This window comes from Stegostoma tigrinum, chromosome 18 (genome assembly GCF_030684315.1).
Source record: "Stegostoma tigrinum isolate sSteTig4 chromosome 18, sSteTig4.hap1, whole genome shotgun sequence".
In the NCBI taxonomy this organism is placed as follows: Eukaryota; Metazoa; Chordata; class Chondrichthyes; order Orectolobiformes; family Stegostomatidae; genus Stegostoma; species Stegostoma tigrinum.
This window is the reverse complement of record NC_081371.1, coordinates 60,064,216-60,086,152: the sequence shown is the minus strand read 5'-3', so window position 1 is coordinate 60,086,152 and position 21,937 is coordinate 60,064,216. Positions and strand designations below refer to the sequence as shown.

Sequence of the window (21,937 nt, the reverse complement as noted above, 5' to 3'; positions counted from 1 at the left end):
CAATGTGGGGTGTGGGCTACTGTCCTACTACTTTTAATTAGTATCTTTATTGATAAAAGGATGCATTTTTAAAATGCTATTCTCATTGACTAATAGATTTCTAGACTCCCATCTGAGTCACTAATGTTCTTAGAGAAGGAAGCCTGGTATCCTTAATCCAACCTATGTGACTCCAGACCAAAAGCAATGCGATTGACTATTTGTGCACTCTGAAATGATTGCAGTCCAAAGTGAATTTATGACCACTCGAATACTCTGATGGCCAGATCCTGCAAACGAACAGTGTTTTAGTTAATCTCTGCTATCCAGCATGGTCAATTATAGGACAATTCCATCCTCTTCTCAGTCAGCTTTCATCAAATCATCCTGTCAATGCCATATTAAGTGAACAAAGGGACAAAAGACATTGAAGTTAAAGAACTGAGCCAAGTTTGGCACTAGGAACCTATTTTCCTACCAGAGAGTCAGCTCATAAATGCTGCAGCATTTATATAACACTAGAGATCACAGCAAAACATTCCTGGCGACCCTCCTTGAACCACAGCAGTCAGTCAATGTCATTATAGCACTGGATGTGAGTTTGCTCACTGAGCTGGAAGGCTAGTTTTCAGATGTTTTGTCACCATTCTAGGTAACAGTGAGCCTCCAATGAAGCACTGGTGTTATGTCCCACTATTTATCTGTTTAGGTTTCCTTGGGTTGGTGATGTCATTTCCTGTTTTATCCCCAAGAGGATGGTAGATTGGCTCCAAATCAATGTGTTTGTTGATGGAGCTCTGGTTGGAATGTCATGCTTCTAGGAATTCTCGTGCATGTCTGTTTGGCTTGTCCTAGGATGGATGTGTTGTCCCATTTTTCCATCACCACCCTTGTCCGCTTTCTGGAGGGACCAAGAAAATGGGACTACACATCCATCCTAGGACAAGCCAAACAGACACATGAGAATTCCTAGAAGGATGGCATTCCAACCAGAACTCCATCAACAAACACATTGGCTCCAAGTCAATCTACCATCCTCTTGGGATAAAACAGGAAATGACATCACCAACCCAAGGAAACCTAAACAGATAAATAGAAAGTGGGACATAACACCAGCACTGATGTCACCATTCTGGGTAACAAAACATCTGAAAACTTACCTTCCAGCTCAGTGAGCAAACTCACATCCAGAGCCTCAACCAGAGTTACAAATCTTAACATTATGGCACTTCCAGAGAAGTTTAGGAAATTACCTCTAGGATCCTGCATGGGAATGTCACTGAACCTTGTAGAATATAGAGAGGTCTGAATAGAGTAGACATTTCCAAGAGTAGAGACTAGGACCTCAGGGACAGTTTCAGAGCAAAGGGCCAACCCTTTAGAACTGAGATGAGGAGGAGTTCCTTCAGCCTGGAGGTAGCAACTCATGAAACTCATTCCCGCAGAAGACTGGAGGCCAAATTATCAGGTGCCTTTAAGCCAAGATCTTGATTAGTAAGGTGGTCAATGGTTACAGGGAGAAGGCAGGAGATTGGGACTGAGAAACACAAGTTAGGATCAAAGGCAGAGCAGATGCAATGGACTGAATGGCCTAATTCTGCAACTATATCTTATTGTCACTATGCAGTATGAGACCAGTTTAAAGCATGTCCAAGGGAAATGGCATATGATTTGGCAGAGTTTGGATAAATGGGAAACTATAAAGGCCAGTGCTACTTCAATCCATCCCTTGGAGTGATTAAAGGACAGCAGAATGCCTGGCCAGATGTCTAGTCCCAGTCTCCACCCTTTTGCATTTTATTAAAAAAAATTAAATCTAACCATTTCCATATACACCATTCCTGGAGACATTTTATCAATTTTGTAATTTGGTCACTAAAGTGACTTATCCACAAAATAGAGCAGGATTGAAGTAGATTCAATAGCTTTCAAAAAAGTTTAGATTATATACCAGCACCAACCCACAGTAGCAAATCAACAAGGCCCTGCTACACTCTCCAAAACTCATGACCTCAACTATTTAGAACATCAGCAACAGATGCTTGGGGAAACCCTTGCCTGTAAATCAGAATTTTACATCATGGGATTGTCTTCCAGCCAGTCATCAGGCATCTAATCCCTTGTGTTCTACTTCAAACTACATGCCACCTTCTATTATCACCCTCCATTCTGCATGGCTGGGTCAAAATTCTAGATATCCACAGCATGCGTAACCACAGCTCTAAGGCAGCATCTCAGTGCTTGAAGTAGTTCTGAAGGGCTGGCCCAGCCACTGACTAGTCATTTTCAGTGACTGGGAGCAGGAAGAGTGGCACTAAATTGATAAACAGAGAGCTTGTACTAAGCTAAAAGTATCAGTGCCCTCTTTTGAGCAGCACAGCTGCTAACTGTGCCAGGGTCCCAGGTTCAATTCTAGCCTCAGGTGACTCTCTGTATGGAGTTTGTACATTGTCCCTGTGTCTGTGCAGGTTTCCTCCCATAGCCCAAAAGGTAGTGAATGAAACCTTTGAAGAGCAGGCGTGCATGCTGGAATGGATAGAGATAGACGAAGCTGATGTGCTGAAAATTTTGTCAAACATTAAGATTGACAAGTCGCTAGGCCCGGATCAGATTTCTCCTCGGCTGCTTTGGGAAGCGAGAAATGCAATTGCTTCGCCACTTGCGAAGATCTTTGCATCCTCGCTCTCCACGGGAGTCGTACCTGAGGACTGGAGAGAGGCAAATGTAATTCCTCTCTTCAAGAAAGGAAATAGGGAAATCCCCGGCAATTATAGACCGGTAAGTCTCACGTCTGTCGTCTGCAAGGTGTTAGAAAGGATTCTGAGGGATAAGACTTATGACCATCTGGAAGAGCATGGCTTGATCAAGTACAGTCAACACGGCTTTGAGAGGGGTAGGTCATGCCTTACAGTTTTTGGAGGATGTGACTAGAAAAGTTGATGAGGGTCAAGCTGTGGATGTGGTGTATATGGACTTCAGTAAGGCATTTGATAAGGTTCCCCATGGTAGGCTCATTCAGAAGGTCAGGAGGAATGGGATACAGGGGAACTTAGCTGCCTGGATACAGAATTGGCTGGCCAACAGAAGACAGCGAGTGATAGTAGAAGGAAAATATTCTGCCTGGAAGTCAGTGGTGAGTGGAGTTCCACAGGGCTCTGTCCTTGGGCCTCTACTGTTTGTAATTTTTATTACTGACTTGGACGAGGGGATTGAAGGATGGGTCAGCAAGTTTGCAGACGACAAAGGTCGGAGGTGTCATTGACAGTGTAGAGGGCGGTTGTAGGCTGCAGCGGGACATTGACAGGATGCAGAGATGGGCTGAGAGGTGGCAGATGGAGTTCAACCTGGATAAATGCGAGGTGATGCATTTTGGAAGGTCGAATTTGAAAGCTGAGTACAGGATTAAGGATAGGATTCTTGGCAGCGTGGAGGAACAGAGGGATCTTGGTGTGCAGATACATAGATCCCTTAAAATGGCCACCCAAGTGGACAGGGTTGTTAAGAAAGCATATGGTGTTTTGGCTTTCATTAACAGGGGGATTGAGTTTAAGAGTCGTGAGATCTTGTTGCAGCTCTATAAAACTTTGGTTAGACCGCACTTGGAATACTGCGTCCAGTTCTGGGTACCCTATTATAGGAAAGATGTGGATGCTTTGGAGAGGGTTCAGAGGAGGTTTACCAGGATGCTGCCTGGACTGGAGGGCTTATCTTATGAAGAGGGGTTGACTGAGCTTGGTCTCTTTTCATTGGAGAAGAGGAGGAGGAGAGGGGACCTAATTGAGGTATACAAGATAATGAGAGGCATAGATAGAGTTGATAGCCAGAGACTATTTCCCAGGGCAGAAATGGCTAGCACGAAGGGTCATAGTTTTAAGCTGGTTGGTGGAAAGTATAGAGGGGATGTCAGAGGCAGGTTCTTTACGCAGAGAGTTGAGAGAGCATGGAATGCGTTGCCAGCAGTTGTGGAAGCAAGGTCATTGGGGTCATTTAAGAGACTGCTGGACATGTATATGGTCACAGAAATTTGAGAGTGCATACATGAGGATCACTGGTCAGCACAACATTGTGGGCTGAAGGGCCTGTTCTGTGCTGTACTGTTCTATGTATACAGTTGGGGTAATTTGGCATGGCCAATCCACCTAAGTGTCCAGGGTTGTGTAAGGAGATATATCATACATAAGAGGCCATGTCACTAGCTTGGGGGGGTGGGGGGGGGGGGGGGGAGAAAACAAATCAGGTGGACTCAAAGCTTACACAGTTTCAGGCTGTAGGAACACAGCAAGTCAAGCAGAGGAGCAAGAAAGTCAACTTCTTGGGTCAGGGTCCTCCATCAGGTTCCTAGATGGATTTGGAGTTCAGAACTTAATGGCAACCAATAACTAAAGGGTCAGCAACAGTTTTTCTCCCCACCCCCAATTAAAACCCACCCAAGACTGAATTTATTCCATTAAAACTTCTCCAGGTTATTACAAACAGCCTGAGAAAGTAACCATATAACCTCAGACAGTACATTCTAAATCCACAACCACTTCCACCCAGAAGGGCAAGGGCATCAGATACATGGGCCTGGGTCAAATGCTGACAAACAGGACTAGGTTTAGGATATTTGGACAGAATGTACAAGTTGGACTGATGGGTCTATTTCTATTTTATATAAATTTGACTATGACTCAGGGCAGCATGGTGGCTCAGAGGTTAGCACTGCTGCCTCAGAGCACCAAGGGCCTAGTTCAATTCCACTCTCAGGCAGTGTGTTGAGTTGACACATTTTTCCCCCCCATGTTTGCATGGGTTTCCATGCACTCCAGTTTCCTCCCACTATCCAAAGTGTTGCAGGCTAGGTGGATTGGCCACACTAAATAGCACATATAGTGTTCAGGGATGTGGGTTATAGGAAGAATGAGTGGGATGCTGAGAGTGTGGGTGGGGATTTGTTGGGCCAAAAGGGCCTGTTTGCACACTGAACAAAGTTTCTATATGAACACCACCACTAAGTCACTCACCAGCCTGACTTGGAAATATCATTGTTCCTTCTTTGTCACTAGGTCAAAAATGCTGGAATGCCCTCCCAGAGGGTCAACCCCCTGTTGTATTCAATGCTTTGACTAAAAGGCAAGCATAGAAGTGTGGTTGACTCTTAACTCTTAAATGCCCCCAGCAGTTCAAGAAGGCAAAAATCACCCCCACCTTCTCAAAGGGCAACTAGGGATGGGCAAGAAATGCTGGCCAGCAGTGCCCACATTCCACAAGTGAATAGAAAAAACCTTCATGTTATGCACTAACCAATACCTTTCCCGCGAGACACAAAAAAAAACACCCGTCAGTATCAGTAGTGTTTAAAAATACTTCATTCAGCATATATAGGCAGACAAGTTCTCGGTTCAATACACTGGAATTCTCGTAATAAGGAGGCAAACGCGAGCATTTTGCTATTGTCTCCAGCTCAATAGCATGGTTCAGGCAATTTGAGGCTCGCCGTTGAAAGCGAGCGACTCCTCAGTTCTTGTACTCACCAACTGTCACTTGCGCAGACCAGCTCCCAATCTCCAACGACAGTGCCCAAGCTCTCACTGGCTCTGTCTCACTCACCAACCAGCCCTGCCTGAAGTCAGCACTAACACAACGCCTCACTCTACATCCCTCTCTTCCCAACTTAAGGGTAAAGATAGATCCCACACGGACTTTTCACCCACACCCAACTCCAGGCCAATTTAAAAGTCCCGGGCCGGAGCAGCTGTAACCAATCAGAGCGTTGCCGTTACAATGTTGCACTTTCCTCCCGGAAGCGAAGCGGAGGCAGCCAATCAGCGACGAGGGGTTGTGTCTGAACGTTCCATTGAGGGTTTTCCTGGCGAGTCTGAGCTTTCCATCGGGGATTCCCTCCAATCTCCCCGGGTTCCGGGACTGGAAAGCGGAGACGACGATGATGGTGAACGAGGCGGCATCGCGGGGCGCCACGCACACGGTGCCAACCGACGAGACAGTGCACGTGGTGGAGTTTAACCCTTTCGAGGACTGCGGCACTGGCAGCCTGGTCGCCTACGGAGGCGACAACTACATCGTGGTGGGGAGCTGCCGCTTTCAGGTGGGCTGTCCTGGCAGGTTCTTTTCTGGGAACGTGTGACTGTTTTGGGGACAGGGAGGTGGTGAGGAAGGGATAAGGAAGAGAAGTAGGTCGGAACCCATCTAGTGCCACAGAAACAAAGCTGCACTGAAACATCTCTTTGAGGTATGCTCATCTTGAAGAAGATCTGCTCCTCTCTCCCACAGGATTTCCATTCTAATCTTTTTTCTTGTTTAGCTGTTGATTTTTCGAGGCCGACCTGTATTCATTTGTCTGCCCAAGTATGTTTTTTTCTCTCTGCCTGGGTTCCCTCTCCACGTATCGTTTACTTCTACCCCCACCCTATCTTCAGCATTTTTATAAACCTTTTCCTAGCTTAAAATCAATTCTGAAGATGGGCCAGTGAACGAGAAACGTTAATTCTGCGTTCTCCACAGATGCTGCCAGATCTGCTGAGTGTTTTTTCCCCCTCCATCAGTTTCTGATTTCCAGCATCCACAGTTCTTTGGGGTTTTTACCTTCAACTGAGTTTTGTGATGCTGTATGCAGAGCAAGGGCCACCGAACAACAATTGAGCTGATCAAAACATAGCGTGGGTGCAGTACTCCCTAGGCACCTTACAAGCAATGAATGGGTTTATTTTCATTTCCGGGATTTTCTGGATTTATTGGTCCTCCCTGGAACTGGGTGGCTTACAGAGGGCAGTTAAGAGCCAACCACATTTCTATGCTTGCCTTTATTAGTCAAAGCATTGAATACAACAACAGGGAGATTATGATGGTGCTGTACGTAAGATCAGGCCACAGCTGGAGTACTGTGTGCACCACCTTATAGGAAAGATGTGCTTGCACTAGAGAGGGTGTAGAGGGTATTCACCAAGATTTGCCTGGGCTGGAAGGATTCAGCTATAAAATCAGGCTGAACAAAAACAAAGTTGCTGGAAAAGCTCACCGGGTCTGGCAGCATCTGTGGAGGAGAAAACGTTTTGGGTCCGATGATCCTTCCTGAGAACTGATGGTGGCTGGGAAAATGTCAGTTTATTTGCAGAAAATGGGGAGGTAGGTGGGGTAGGGAGTAACCGATAAGATAGACCCCAAAGAGAGAGGAAGACAGTTGGACAGACAAAGGAGTTGCTGACGATCAGGCTGGGTGGGTGAATAGTTGCTAATGGGGATTGTTAGTGACTAACAACAGGGGGTGTGTAATGGCAGGCTATGTGGTAACAAGGCCTGGTGTGTGGGGTGGGGGGGTTGGGACATGGGGGAGTTTAGGCCCTAAAATTATTCAATCAATATTGAGTCTGGAGAGCTGTAGGGTCCCCAAGCAGAAAATGAGGTGTTGTTCCTCCAGCATGAGCTGGGCTTCACTGAAACACTGTAGCAAGCCGGAGACAGAGATGTTGGCCAGAGAGCAGGATGGTGCATTGAAGTGGCAGGCAACTTCAGGGTCTTTTTTGCGAGCAGAACATAGATGTTCTACAAAGCGGTCGCCAAGTCTGCGCTTCATTTCCCCACACTGGGGAGAGGAGACCACATTGTGAGCAGTGAGTGCAGTAGACTCGATTCTTGGAAGTGCAGGTGAAGTGTTACTTCACCCAAAAGGTATGTTTGGGCCCTTGGATACTGGGGAGGGAGGAGGTAAACGGGTAAGTGTTGCACCTTCGCTGGTGACAGGGGAAGGTGCCTTGGAAGTGTGGAGAGGTGTTGGGGGTGAAGGACGTGTGAATCAGGGTGTCCCAAGAGGGAATGGTCCCTGCAGAAGGCGGTCAAGGGAGGGGAGGGGAGGGGAATATGCTTCTGGTGGTGGCACCTGGCTGGAGGTGGCAGAAATGGCATCTGATGATCTTCTGGATGTGGATGCTGGTGGGATGGTAGGTGAGGATAAGGGGAACCCTATCGCTGTTGCGAGGGGGAACAGAAGGGGTGAGGACAGAAGTGCGGAGATAGGTCAGACTCGACTGAGGGCCCTGTCGACAATGGAGCTGGGGAATCCTCGGTCCTCTAGAAATCAGTTCCTCCATCTCCGTCGCATATGTTCAGATGAGGTGAACTTTCACAAGGGAGCCTCAGTTCTTCCGTCTCTGTCGCATATGTTCAGATGAGGCGCACTTTCACAAGGGAGCCTCTGAAATGTCCACATTCTTCCTCGCCCGAGGATTCCCCAGCTCCGTTGTCGACAGGGCCCTCAATTGGGTCTCACCCATCTCCCGCACTTCCGCCTCACCCCTTCTGTTCCCTCCCGCAACAGCGATAGGGTTCCCCAAATCCTCACTGATCACCCCACCAGCATCCACATCCAGATCATCAGACGCCATTTCTGCCACCTCCAAACACATATTCCCCTCCCCTCCCTTGTCAGCCTTCCGCAGGGACCATTCCCTCTGGGATTCCCTCATTCACACTAGCTTCACTCCCAACACCTCCCCACACTGCCACGGCACCTTCCCCTGTAACTGGCCAAGGTTCAACACCTGCATATTAACCTCCTCCCTCCCCAGTATCCAGGGGCCCAAACATACCTTCCAGGTGATGCAACACTTCACCTGCACTTCCCAGAATCTAGTCTACTGCACTGGCTGCTCACAATGTGGTCTCCTCTACATTGGGGAAACAAAGTGTAGACTTGGCGACCGCTTTGCAGAACATCTAGAACCTGCCTGCAAAAAAGACCCTGAACTACCTGATGCCTGCCAGTTCAATGCACCATCCTGCTCCCTGGTCTATGTCTCCGTCTCTGCTTGCTACATTGTTCTAGTGAAGCCCAGTGCAAGCTGGAGGAACAACACCTCATTTTCCGCTTGGGGACCCTACAGTCCTCTGGGCTCGATATTGAGTTGAATAATTTTAGGGCCTAAACTCTCCCATGTCCCAGCCCTCACCCACACACCAGGCCTTGTTACCACATAGCCTGCCATTACACACCCCCTGTTGTTAATCACTAACAGTGCCCATTTACAACTATTCACCCTCCCAGCCTGATTGTTAGCAACTTCTTGTCTGTCCCACTGTCTTTCTATCTCTTTGGGCTCTATCATATCGTTTACTCCCTACCCCACCCACCTCCCTATTTTTTGCATATAAACTGACATTTTCCCAGCCACTATCAATTCTGAGGAAGGATCACTGGACCCGAAATGTTAACTCTGTTTTCTTCTCCACTTGTGTTGCCAGACCCGCTGAGCTTTTTCAGCAACTTTATTTTTGTTCCTGATTTACAGCATCCGCAGTTCTTTTGGTTTTTGTTTTGGATAGGCTGAAGTTGTTTTCCTTAGAGCAGAGAAGGCTGGGGGTAACCTGATTGAGGTTACTTAAGGAGGCTTAGACAGGGTAGATAAGTGGAAATAGTTCCCTTTAATAGAAGCATCAATTACCAGGGCTCACAGTTTTAAGACAGGGAGGAGAATACTGAGATACAGGCTATTAGACTAGATGGCATTGAGGTTCACAAGGAGGAGGTGTTAGCAATTCTGGAATGTGTGAAAATAGATAAGTCCGCTGGGCTGGATGGGATGTATCCTAGGATTCTATGGGAAGCTAGGGAGGAGGTTGCAGAGCCCTTGGCTTTGATCTTGATGTTGTCATTACCTTCAGGAATAGTGCCAGAAGACTGGAGGATAGCAAATGTTGGCCCCTTGTTCAAGAAGGGAAGGAGGGACAATCCTGGTAATTACAGACCAGTGAGCCTTACTTCGGTTGTGGGTAAAGTGTTGGAGAGGATTATAAGAGATAAGATTTATAATCATCTAGAAAAGAATAATTTGATTAGGGATAGTCAACACAGTTTTGTGAAGGGTAGGTAATGCCTCACAAACCTTATTGAGTTCTTTGAGAAGGTGACCAAACAGGTGGATGAGGGTAAAGCGGTTGATGTGGTGTATATGGATTTTATTAAAGCATTTGATAAGGTTCCCCACGGTAGACTATTGCATAAAATACGGAGGCATGGGATTGAGTGTGATTTAGTGGTTTGGATCAAAAATTGGCTTGTTGGAAGAAGACGGAGGGTGATGGTTGATGGGAAATGTTCATCCTGGAGTTCAGTTACTAGTGGTGTACTGCAAGGATCTGTTTTGGGGCCACTGCTGTTTGTCATTTTTATAAATGACCTGGATGAGGACGTAGAAGAATGGATTAGTAAATTTGCAGATGACACTAAAGTCAGTGGAGTTGTGGATAGTGTAGAAGGATGTTGCAGGTTACAGAGGGACATAGATAAGCTGCAGAGATGGGCTGAGAGGTAGCAAATGGAGTTTAATGCAGACAAGTGTGAGGTGATTCACTCTGGAAGGAGTAACAGGACTACGGGGTACTGGGCTAATGGTAAGATTCTTGGTAGCGTGGATGAGCAGAGAGATCTCGGTGTCTATGTACATAGATCCCTGAAAGTTGCCACCCAGGTTGATAGGGTTGTTAAGAAGGCGTGCGGTGTGTTGGATTTTATTGATAGCGGGATTGAGTTTTGGAGCCGTGAGGTCATGTTGCAGCTGTACAAAACTCTGGTGCAGCCGCACTTGGAGTATTGCATACAGTTCTGGTCACCGCATTATAGGAAGGATGTGGAAGCATTGGAAAGGGTGCAGAGGAGATTTACCAGGATGTTGCCTGGTATGGAGGGAAGGTGTTATGAGGAAAGGCTGACAGACTTGAGGCTGATTTCGTTAGAGAGAAGAAGGTTAAGAGGTGACTTAACAGAGACATACAAGATGATCAGAGGATTAGATAGGGTGGACAGTGAAAACCTTTTTCCTTGGATGGTGATGGCTAGCACAAGGGGACTTAGCTTTAAGTTGAGGGGTGATAGATATTGGACAGATGTCAGAGGTAGGTTCTTTACTCAGAGAGTAGTAAGGGTGTGGAATGCCCTGCCTGCAACAGTAGTAGACTCACCAAGTTTAAGGGCATTTAAATGGTCATTGGATAAACATACGGATGATAATGGAATAGTGTAGGTTAGATGGGCTTCAGCTTCGTTTCACAGGTCAGCACAACATCGAGGGCCGAAGGCCCTACATATGTTCTATGTAGGGAGCAGGAGGTTTAGAAAGAGATGTGGAAGAAGATTTCAGGAGATCATTTTGACCCACAGGGAGATGGATGCTGTGAACTCACTACCTAAAAGGCTGGTGGAGATGGGAGCCCTCAAGGCATTTAAAAAGTATCTAGATGAGCACTTGAAACACCATAGCATACAAGCTAAACTATTGGAAAATTGAATTAGAATAGATGGTCGTTTGGTGACTGGAACAGACACAATGGGTTGAAAGGTCTTTTTGACTGTATGGATACAGAGTCACACGGTGTCCAAGCCAGGCCAGTGCTGCAGACCTCCTTCCCTAAAGGACAGAAACGACATTACTATGATGCCACTGTCTCCCTTTTTTTGATATCTATGGCTATATTTGTGAAATAAGAACTGTAAGAGCCAATTTGCGCATATGATGATCCTGCGAACCATACTGAGGCAGTAATTGCATAGTTTGTATTTGTTCACTATAAATTGTATTGCTTGAGAAAGTAATGTGCCCATCAGGGAAATCTCCTAGCTCACTTCTTCAAAATAATAGTTTGGGATCTTTCATTGCCAAGAAGGCAGACATTAGTAGCGAGAGGGTTATCAATGTCTACTCATGACTTCAAGGGAAATCGGAATAGTACAAGAGAAAGCTGTGAAGATAAATAATCAGTCTTGACCTCACTGAACAGTGGAGTAGGCTTAATGGGCTGAATATTTCAAAGTTGTTACTGGATTAGTAACCTAGGGGCTGAGGTTCGTGCTCTGGGGACACAGGTTCAAATCCTGCCACAGTAGTCGTGGAAATTAAGTTCTGTTAATAAAATCTGGGTTGTAAACTAATCTCAGTATTGGTGACCATGTAACTATTGTCTAATATGGTAAAACTCCATTTGATTCACGCATGTCCTTGAGGGAGGGAAATCTATGGTCCTTACCTGATCTGGCCTACATGTGACTTCAGGCCCACAGCGATATGGTCAACTCTTAGCTGTCCTTGAAATGGCCCAGTTCAAGGGTAACATCTGAACCCAATACCTTTTGACTAATAGGCTAGGACACTCTCAACTCGGGACTGTATCAGCTTGTGAGTATTATGAATATTCCATTCTAATCTTTTTTAGGAAGAAGATGCGGAAATTAAAGGTATGGAATTCAAGACACTTCAGACATTTCATCGAGGAATACGGGTGGATTCTATTGCGTGGAGCCCAGAAACTAAGATGGACACACTGACACAACTGATCCAGTAGGAGATACTGTTACTTTCTGATTCATTTTAGCAATTTGGTGTTGCTGGCAAGGCTGGCATTGTTTGTCTTTGAGAAGGTGGTGGTGGATCTGTCACTTTTTGACCTGATTCAGTGTGTGCGGTGATTCTTTGCAGCAGTTTCAACACAACTAAGTGGCTGTCCGGGCCACTGCAGAGGCTAGTCCAGAGCCAGCTATCTTGTTGTGGATCTGGAATAGGTCCACACCGGGGAAAAATAGAAGATTTAATTACCTAAAGGCCCTGATAGGTTTTTATGACAATCCAACATTGTGTCAAGGTTACTTTTCCCAGTACCAACATCTTACTTTGTAGATTTTGGTTAAACTAAATTAGAATTGCAAAGGTGGGATTTCAATTCTTAAGGCTATTACCTCTGACCTTGTGGATGACAAGTCTCTGGAATGTAAACACTACCTCACTGATAGATAGAAGTATCATACTATTTATTAATAACACCGTGGAGGCCAGGCAACATTAGCGGAGCAGGAAAATTGATGTTTCGGGTCAGGACCCTTCTTCTGGAAAAATGTATTTATTGCATTGGTTTAAATTACATTTAGTGCAATAAGTAGTGTGCTCATTTGTTGCTATGTTAATGCCGGCTGATGTCAGTTAGCAACAAGTTAAACAAAATGCTGTAGACTAGAATGTATTCGTTATTTTCAGCTTATAAATTAGAAGCACTTTTAAGATTTTTCAGTTTGTTTTTCACAATTAACAAAGATAAGTGTAGTTAGAATTTGTACTACCAATTAAGAGACACTTTCACCTACCATGTTGGTTTATTATCCTTTGTGTATTGGCCAGGGCTTAGTGGCTGCATATGTGTTTCTGAGTCAGAATGTTGTGTATCCCAGTCCCACTTCAGAGATTTGAGACTTAGGCTGGCGTCTCTTGTGCAGTACTGAGGGAGTGCAGCAGTGTTGGAGGTGTTGACTTTGGATGAAATGTCAAACTGAAATCCCACCTGCCCTCATGGTGTGTATAAAGAATACTTTGGCAGAAAGAAAAGAGGAACTGATCATTATTTAAATGTACAAATACTGCAGAAAGCTGCAGCACTGAGGATTTTGGGAGTCGTCATCCATGAATCACAAAAGGTTAGTGTCTAAGTTCAGCAGGTATTACGGACAGCATAGAAATAGGAAAGCCTTGCTAAAAGAAGAAAAGGACCTGTTCAGGTGATAACTGGAATACTGTGAACTGTTTTAGGCCCCTTGCCCATGGAAATATACTGGCAACGCGGGCAGTCCAGAGAATGTTCACTCGGTTGATCCCAGGTTTGGAGGGGCTGTCTGATGAAGGGAGGTTGAGTAGATTGGATGTGTGCTCATTGGAGTTTAGAATAATGAGAGGCAACCTTGTTGAAGCATATAAGATTCTGAGGGATCTTGACAGGGTAGATGTGAACGGTTGTTTCTCCTTTTGGGAGAGTCTAGGACAGGAGGTCATAATGTCAAAGTAAGCAATTGCCCATTTAAGACAGATGAGGACAAATCTCTTCTCTCAGAGGATAGTGAATCTATGAAATTCTTTACTGCGAAGGGCTTTTCGAAGCTGGGCCATTAAGTCCATTGAAGGCTGAGACAGATTTTAATCAGTAAGGGAGTCAAGGGTTATGGGAAAATGGCAGGAAAGTGGAGTTGAGGATTATCAGATCAGCCATGATCTCGTTGAATTGTGGAGCAGACTTGATGGGCTGAATGGTCTACTTCTACTCAAGCATCTTAAAGTATTCTGGCCTTGTCTGAACCTACCTTGCCCACATGCTGACATCTCTTGGGTGCATCTTGAACCTAGGGACTTCTGACCTGTGCATGTGTCATAGTTTGCAATGAAAAGAGTAAATTTGGTCTTTATTTTAAGAATTCAGATATATTGGCCTCTCACAATGTGATCACCTTTACATTGGCAAGATCAAATGCGGAATGTCGATTTATCCTGTGTTTTCCCCGCAACCCCCAAAGCCTTGTCTTGTTTATTTTACCTATTCTCTCACAATCACGCCTGAATTTAAACCCATTTTATTTACCCATTTTACATCTTTTTCGCTGTTTCTCCACAATTAATGACCTATCTGTCTTGTGTGCTAGGCTTTTACACCATCCATTCCCTTCCCACTTTCCCCACCTCTGTCAAACGTATAAAAAAAACCTTGAATCCCTTTCAAATCAAAAAAGAGTCATACTGAACTTGAAACGGTAACTGTTTCTCTCCTCAGTGCCAGACCCGCGGAGTTTCTCCATATTTCCAACATCCACAGTATTTTGCTTTTAAATAAATAATGCTGTCTTTTTCAATTTCCTTGTTTTAATTTGCTTTTTAATTGTTACAGGTTTTGCACAGCAGATGCAGACAGAAACTTGAGGCTGCTAACATCTGATCTCAAGGAAAACACCAGGTGGCAGGTATCTCTTCTAACCGACTGTTTCATAATATACTTTATTGATTGTGAAATGCTTTGGGATGCTCTAAAGTTGTAAGAGGCACCAAAGAAATGAAATTTGAGTCGTTCGTCTTCATCTAATGAGGAGGAGGAACAATACGCATTTGAGTAGCATCTATCCTATCCCAAAGTGTTTTATGACCACTGAAGTGCGGCGACTCTTGCAATGTAGGAAGCAAAGGCAGGCGACTTGCACACATTAACTGATGCTATCTGGACTGAGGGATAAACAGACACCTGACCAAACATCAAGAGCATATGGTTAGTACTTCTTGAATGTCTGTGACTTTAGATACATTTACAGCACAATGGCAAAAATAAAACAAATATCTCCCTCGATTATTACATACTAAGGAGTAGAGCAGAAGAAGGACCATTTCTCCAAATTGCTTCTGCTCTTCAAGAAGGTAGTGGATTATCTTGTGATCTGAACTGCTCCAACTTTCTGTCTGTCTCCTACAACCCATGACTCACCCATAAATCAAAAAAAACTAACCCAGCTTTGAATAAATGCAGTGATCTAGCCTCCATTGATCACTAGGAGATAGAATTGCAAAGATTAATAGTCTTCTGTGAGAAAAAAAGTCCTTATTCTCATATTAAATGAGAGACCCTTTATTTTTAAATGGTGCCCTTCATTCGAGATTCCCCGGGAGGAGAAAGCATTCTCTCAGTATTTAGCCCATCAAGCCCTCTCAGAATCTTGTACAATTCAATAAGATCACCTCTCATTCTTCTAAACTCTACTGAATAGAGGCTCAGCCTGTCAATCTTTCCTCACAAGATCATCCCAGGAACAGCTGAGTGAACCTTCTCTGAACTTAAGTCAGAGTCATATAACACAGAAACAAAACCTTCAATCCAACCAGTCCATGCTGAATATAGTCACAAGATAAACTGGTCCCACCTGCCTACTCCTTGACTATATCCTTCCAAACCTTTCCTATTCATGTACTTATCTAAATGTCTTTTAAACGTTCTAACTGTGCATGCATCTTCTTCTAATGTAGGTCCATCCCTCAAGTAAGGAGTCTAAACTGTACAAAGAACTCCGGATACAGTTCACAAAGGCTGTCTAACAGACGTTGTAAGACTTCCCTCCTTTTCTACACCATCCTCACTGTCATAAAGACTAACATTCCATTCTCCTTCTCAATCTCTTGCTGCACAGGCAGGCTGTATCTTTGTGATTCATGTTAATGATACCAGGTCCCCTCAATATCACAGCAATCCACAGTCTCTCTCCGTTAAGTAATGAGAACACAGAACATAGAACATTACAGCACAGTACAGGCCCTTCGGCCCTCGATGTTGTGCTGACCTGTCATACCGATCTGAAACCCATCTAACCTACACTATTCCATTTAAGTCCATATGCTTATCCAATGACGACTTAAATGTAACTAAAGTTGGCGAATCTACTACCGTTGCAGGCAAAGCGTTCCATTCCCTTACTACTCTCTGAGTAAAGAAACTACCTCTGACATCTGTCCTATATCTTTCACCCCTCAATTTAAAGCGATGCCCCCTCGTGCTCGCCGTCACCATCCTAGGAAAAAGGCTCTCCCTATCCACCCTATCTAACCCTCTGATTATTTTATTTTCGTCTTCTTCTTTTTCTTCTTTTCTGTTCTTCCTGCCACGATGGAAAACTTCAGGTTTTCTCACATCTGTCTGCCAGTTATTTTCCCCACTCACTTGATGTGTCTATTGCTCATTGCAGAGCTTTGTATCCTCCTTCCCCACCTTTCTTCTCTGACATCTCTAGTTAAGATAAAAAAAATCTCGAGGTATTGTGTTGAAGAAGGGCAGCAAGGTTTTCCCTGGTGTTTATGGTCAGTATTTACACAGTAACCAATGTCATCAAAACACAATATCTGCTTGCTGTTTTGGTGAGATTGCTGTGATCATACTGACTGCTGTTTTTCCTTGCATCACAGTGGTCGCCTGGGTGTTGTGATGAGATGAGCGAAGGATGTAAGGGAGTGTTATATTCGTGCAAGTTACTTCCTTCTCAAAAATACAAAATTCAGATCCCTCATTGGTTCAGTTCCTGAGTTATACAGAACCTGATCTTAAAGCCCAATTCATTGTGGGTCATACATCTCATTTCAAATGATGACCAGGAAGAAGAGAAGCACTCTAATCAGTCAGGATGCTCTGGAATGAAGTGTTCACCCCCTTTAGCTTTCACAGGATGTCAGAAGAGCCACGGCTGTTGTAGCAACTCTGGAATGACCCCCATTGTTGACACACTTACAGTTGAATAAAGATTCCCTAAGTTATATGAACTGTGTCCCTGCAAGGAGTCAGTGAGTTCAGGAAAGCCGAAAACAGGATTCAGAGGCACGGAGTACAAGTAAAAATTAAATACACAATACTCCAGCTTATCACCCAGTTTGTGTAAAATTGACATATCGTGCCATTCTGTTTGAGTATCATAGAATCTGGCAGAACAGAGAGGGGCAATCATCAAAACAGCTAACCTGGTCAGTAATGCATTGCTATTTTGGGGAGATAGGAATGAATGAATTGAATGATAGATAACAAAGTGTTGGGCTGGATGAACACAGCAGGCCAAGCAGCATCTCAGGAGCACAAAAGCTGACGTTTCGGGCCTAGACCCTTCATCAGGGATGTTGAATGATGTGTTTTCCTATGTTACAAGCGTGAGGACAACTTGGAAAGTACTTTATTGGTTGTATGATGTTGAGACCACGTTTGAAAATGCCAACTGATCACCCCCCACCTAGCCCCAATCTTTTCCATGGTTCTGAAAATTTCTTCTTTTGAAGTATTCACTTTCAAAGATTCCTGTTGAATGTGGTTCCATCGCCCTTGCAGGCAGCGTGTCCCAGATCACAATAGCTCACTGATTTAAAGGATTTCTCTTTGTCTCCATCTCCCCTAGGCTGCATTGCCAATGATCTTAAATGTTATCCTGTTACTGCCAGTAGGAACAGTTTCTTCTGATTTACTCGTTCAAAATTATGGAGATTTTGTTTACCTTGGTTAAAATTCCCCCCATCCTTTTCTGCTGTCCAGGGAAAATCCCAGGTTTTTTTCAGTCTCTTTCTGAACTTTGTTTCTTATCCAAGGCACTAGTTTAGCAAATCTCTGAAACCCATGGAATCCTCCCTGAGGCGGGGTAACTCTCGTCCGAGCACCATGAGAGTGTAAGTGATTAGTTATAAGTTAGATGATTCAGTTCTGAGCCATCCATATGCCACTTAGTGGTAGCAGTTAAGGTAATCATTTTGCAGTGAGTTCTCTGCTCAGCCAATGTGTTGTGCTGGACTTAGCTGAACTGTCTACATCAGTTAGTTCCAAGTACTGAAATATTAATGAAATGTGACATCGACCAGCTGAGTTTGAAATAAGGCCATTGTTCAAATTTAGATTTCCACTGAAGTGTCCTGATTTATTATTCCATGTAGGTAATAGAAGGTCATACTGATTACATCAACGATCTAGTATTTGACCCCAACACTGGGAAACAGATCGCAAGTGTTAGTGATGATCACACATGTCGGTAGGTACAGGATTTGTTATCCATATATTTTCAGGTTTAAGTTGTGAACTTTATTAGCCTGCAAAAAAGCTTTCTTGTGTGGGAAGGGTCGAATGCTTTGTTTCTTTCACAGTTAATGCAAGGGAAAAGTTGGTTAATTCTGTCTTTCTCCATTGATTTTCTTTTTCCTTGCTACCCATTGCCAGATTAAATAAACTGTTTCCAAAGCAAACTTTGATATTTTGATTTCTCGGCATACTGACTTGGCAGAGATGGCATTGGATGATGTTGTTGTTGAGGACACCAGAGGCATGGTTGCCACTGCTTTAAAATCTCTCGTGCTTAAAGCAGCCTCTTGCTTATAACGACTGCTGAGCAAAACATAACGCCAGTTATATTACAACTAGTTTGGAAATTGCTGGTTACTCTCCTTTTACTTTAGGCAGAAATAGCTGTGATTGCCCAATATAGTTATATAATGAAAAAACAAATTCATGCATGGTCGATGAGACGTTAAATCTCTGCTCTATCTTGCCTCTTGAGGGGACTTAAATGATCACACATGACTTGATTCTCGGAAGAGTGGGAGTTGATTCTGCTTGATCCATTCATTCCTCAATCAACATCACTAATATGTAAATTTACTTGTGTAAAATATGTAGGATTGGGGGTAGTGTATTGAATTGGGTAGAAATTTGGTTAGCAGACAGGAAAGAGAGTCAGAATGTATGGGCCTTTTTCTAAATGGCAGGCAGTGACTAGTGGAGTACTGCAGGGATCAGTACTAGGACCCAGCTATTCACAATAAATATTAATGATTTAGATGAGGGAACTAAATGTAATGTCTCAAAATACATAGATAACACAAAGCTGGTGGAAGGATGTTGCAGTGTCATTGGGACAGTGGGCAGAGGCACGGCATATGCAGTATAATGTGGATAAATGGGAGGTAATCCACTTCTTTGTCGCTAAAATAGGAGGGCAGATTATTATTCGAAAGGCCAAAAATTGAGATGGGGAAATGTTCAACAAAACCTAGGTGTCCTCATTCACCAGTTGCTCAAAGTAAGCATGCATGTGCAGTAGGCCCACTCTCGATGGGCTGAATGGCCCAATTTCTGCTCCTGTGTCTTATGGTCTGAAAGAAGGCAAACTGTATGTTGGCCTTCATAGCGAAAGGATTTGAGTACGGGAACAAGGATGCATTGCTGCAATCATGCAGGACATTGCTGAGGCCACACTTGGAATTTTCTGCACTGTTTTGGTTTAATTATCGAAGTGAGAAAGGACATTCTTGCTATAGGAGAACACTGCAGAGGTTTTTTCTCTATTCATTTGAGGGATGTGGGCATCGCTAGCTGGCCAGCATTTCTTGCCCGTCCCTAGTTGCCCTTGAGAAGGTGGTGAACCACTGTAGGCTCACCCACAATACCCTTAGGGAGGGAATTCCAGGATTTTGACCCAGTGCCGGTGAAGGAATGTGCGACATATTTCCAAGCCAGGATGGTGAGTGGCTCGGAGGGAAACTTTAAGGTGGTGGTGTTCCCATATGTCTGTTGTCCTTGCCTTTCTAGGTGGAAGTGGTCATGGGTTTGGAAGGTACTGTCTGAGGATCTTTGGTGAATTTCTGCAGTGCACCTTGTAGATGGCATACACTGTTGCTACTGAACTACAGTGGTGGAAGGAGTGGGTGCTTATATGGATGTGGTAACAATCAAGCGGCTGCTTTGTCCTGGATGGTGTTAAGCTTCTTGAGTGTTGTTGGGGCTGCACCCATCCAGGCAAGTTGGGAGTGTTCCATCACACTCCTAACTTGTGCCTTGTAGACGGTGGACAGGCTCTGGGGAGTCAGGAGGTGAGTTGCTCACTGCAGTATTCCCAGCTTCTGGCCTGCTCTTGTAGCCACTGTGTTTATGTAGTGAGTCCAGTTGAGTTTCTGGTCAATAATAACCCCCAGGATGTTGATAGTGGGGTTTCAAAGATGGTAACACCATTGAAAGTCAAGGGGTGGTGGTTAGATGGCCTCTTGCTGGTGATGGTCATAGCCTGGCATTTGTGTGGCGCGAATGTCACTTACCACTTGTCAGCCGAACCTGGATATTATCCAGATCTTGTTGCACTTGAACATGGACTGCTTTAATAACTGAGAAGTCACAAATGGTGCTGAACATTGTGTGGTCATCAGCAAACATTGCCATTTCTGACCTTATGATGGAGGGAAGGTCATTGATGAAGCAGCTGAAGATGGTTGGGCTGAGGACACTACCCTGAGGAACTCCTGCAGAGATGTCCTGGAGCTGACAAAATTGACCTGTAACAACCACAGCCATCTGCCTACATGTCAGGTATGACTCCAACCACCGGAGCATTTGCCCCCGATACCCATTGATTCGACTTTTGCTCGGGCTCTTTGATGCTGCATCTCGTTGAATGCAGCCTTGATGTCAAGGATTGTCACTTTCACCTCACCTCTGGAATCCAGCTCTTTTGTCCACGTTTGAACCAAGGCTGTAATGAGGTCAGGAGCTGAGTGGCCCTGGCAGAACCCAAACTGGGCGACACTGAACAGGTTATTTCTGAGCAGGTGCTGCTTGATAACACTGTTGATGACATCCTCCATCACTTTACTGATGATCGAAAGTAGACTGATGGGCTGGTAATCGGTCGGGTTGGATTTGTCCTGTTTTATGTACAGAACATATATGGGCAACTTTCCACATTGCAAGGTACATGCCAGTGTGGCAAGTGTACTGGAACAGCTTGGCTAGGGGAGCAGCAGGTTCTGGAGCACAAGTCTTCAGTACTATTGCCAGCATGTTGTCAGAATCCGTAGTCTTTGCAGTATCAAGCAACTACAACCATTTTTTGATACCACATGGAATTGGCTGAAGACTGGTATCAGTAATGCTGGGGACCACTGGAGGAGGCTGAGATGGATCATTCACTTGGCGCTTCTGTCTGAAGATTGCTATGAATGCTTCAGCCTGATCTCTTGCACTGAAACACTTGGCTCTTCCATCATTGACAATGGGGATATTTGTGGGGCCTCCTCCTCCAGTGAGTTGTTTAATTCTCCATCACTATTCACCACTGGATGTGGCAGGACTGCAGAGCTTAGATCTGATCTATTGGTTGTAGGATAGCTTAGCTCTGTCTATCACTTGCTGCTTTCACTGTTTGACGTGCAAGTGGTCCTGCTGGTGGCTTCCCCAGATTGATACTTCATCTTCAGGTACGTCTGGTGCTGCTCCTGGCATGCCCTTTTGCACTCTCCATTGAACCAGGGTTGATCCTCTGGCTTGATGGTCATGGTTGAGTGGGGGATATGCGAGGCCATGAGGTTACAGATTGTGCTGGAGTACGGTTCTGCTGCTGCTGATGGCCCACAGCGCCTCTGGGATGCCCAGTCTCGAGTTACTAGATCTGTGCAAAGTCAGTCCTATTTAGCTCAGTGATAGTGCCACACAACATGATGGAGGTTGTTCTCAATGTGAAGGTGGGACTTCGTCTCCACAAGGACTGTGCGATGGTCACTCTTACCAATACAGTCATGGACAGATGCAACTGCAGCTGGCAGATTAGTAACTATGAGGTCAAGTGTGTTTTTCCCTCTTGTTGGTTCCCTCACCACCTGTTGCAGACCCAGTCTAGCAG

At 44.8% G+C, this 21,937-nt stretch overlaps 2 protein-coding genes across 4 annotated transcripts in view; one reads left to right on the top strand and one right to left on the bottom strand.

Moving 5' to 3' along the window:
• parpbp (PARP1 binding protein) overlaps positions 1–5,695 on the bottom strand; it is a 43,686-nt gene extending 37,991 nt beyond the window's left edge. Inside the window, exon 1 of the mRNA XM_048548363.1 lies at positions 5,493–5,695. The gene's annotated coding sequence lies outside the window, so the exon portion shown is untranslated. The remainder of the gene's footprint in view (positions 1–5,492) is intronic.
• Positions 5,696–5,796: 101 nt separating this feature from the next.
• nup37 (nucleoporin 37) overlaps positions 5,797–21,937 on the top strand; it is a 40,062-nt gene continuing 23,921 nt past the window's right edge. For 2 of the 3 annotated variants that reach the window (XM_048548329.2, XM_059652583.1), the window contains exons 1-4: positions 5,797–6,064; positions 12,178–12,302; positions 14,662–14,734; positions 18,210–18,304. In XM_048548329.2, the coding sequence (XP_048404286.1) occupies positions 5,903–6,064; positions 12,178–12,302; positions 14,662–14,734; positions 18,210–18,304 (455 nt within the window). In that variant the 5' untranslated portion in view covers positions 5,797–5,902. The remainder of the gene's footprint in view (positions 6,065–12,177; positions 12,303–14,661; positions 14,735–18,209; positions 18,305–21,937) is intronic. The other variant, XM_048548330.2, reaches the window with a different exon arrangement.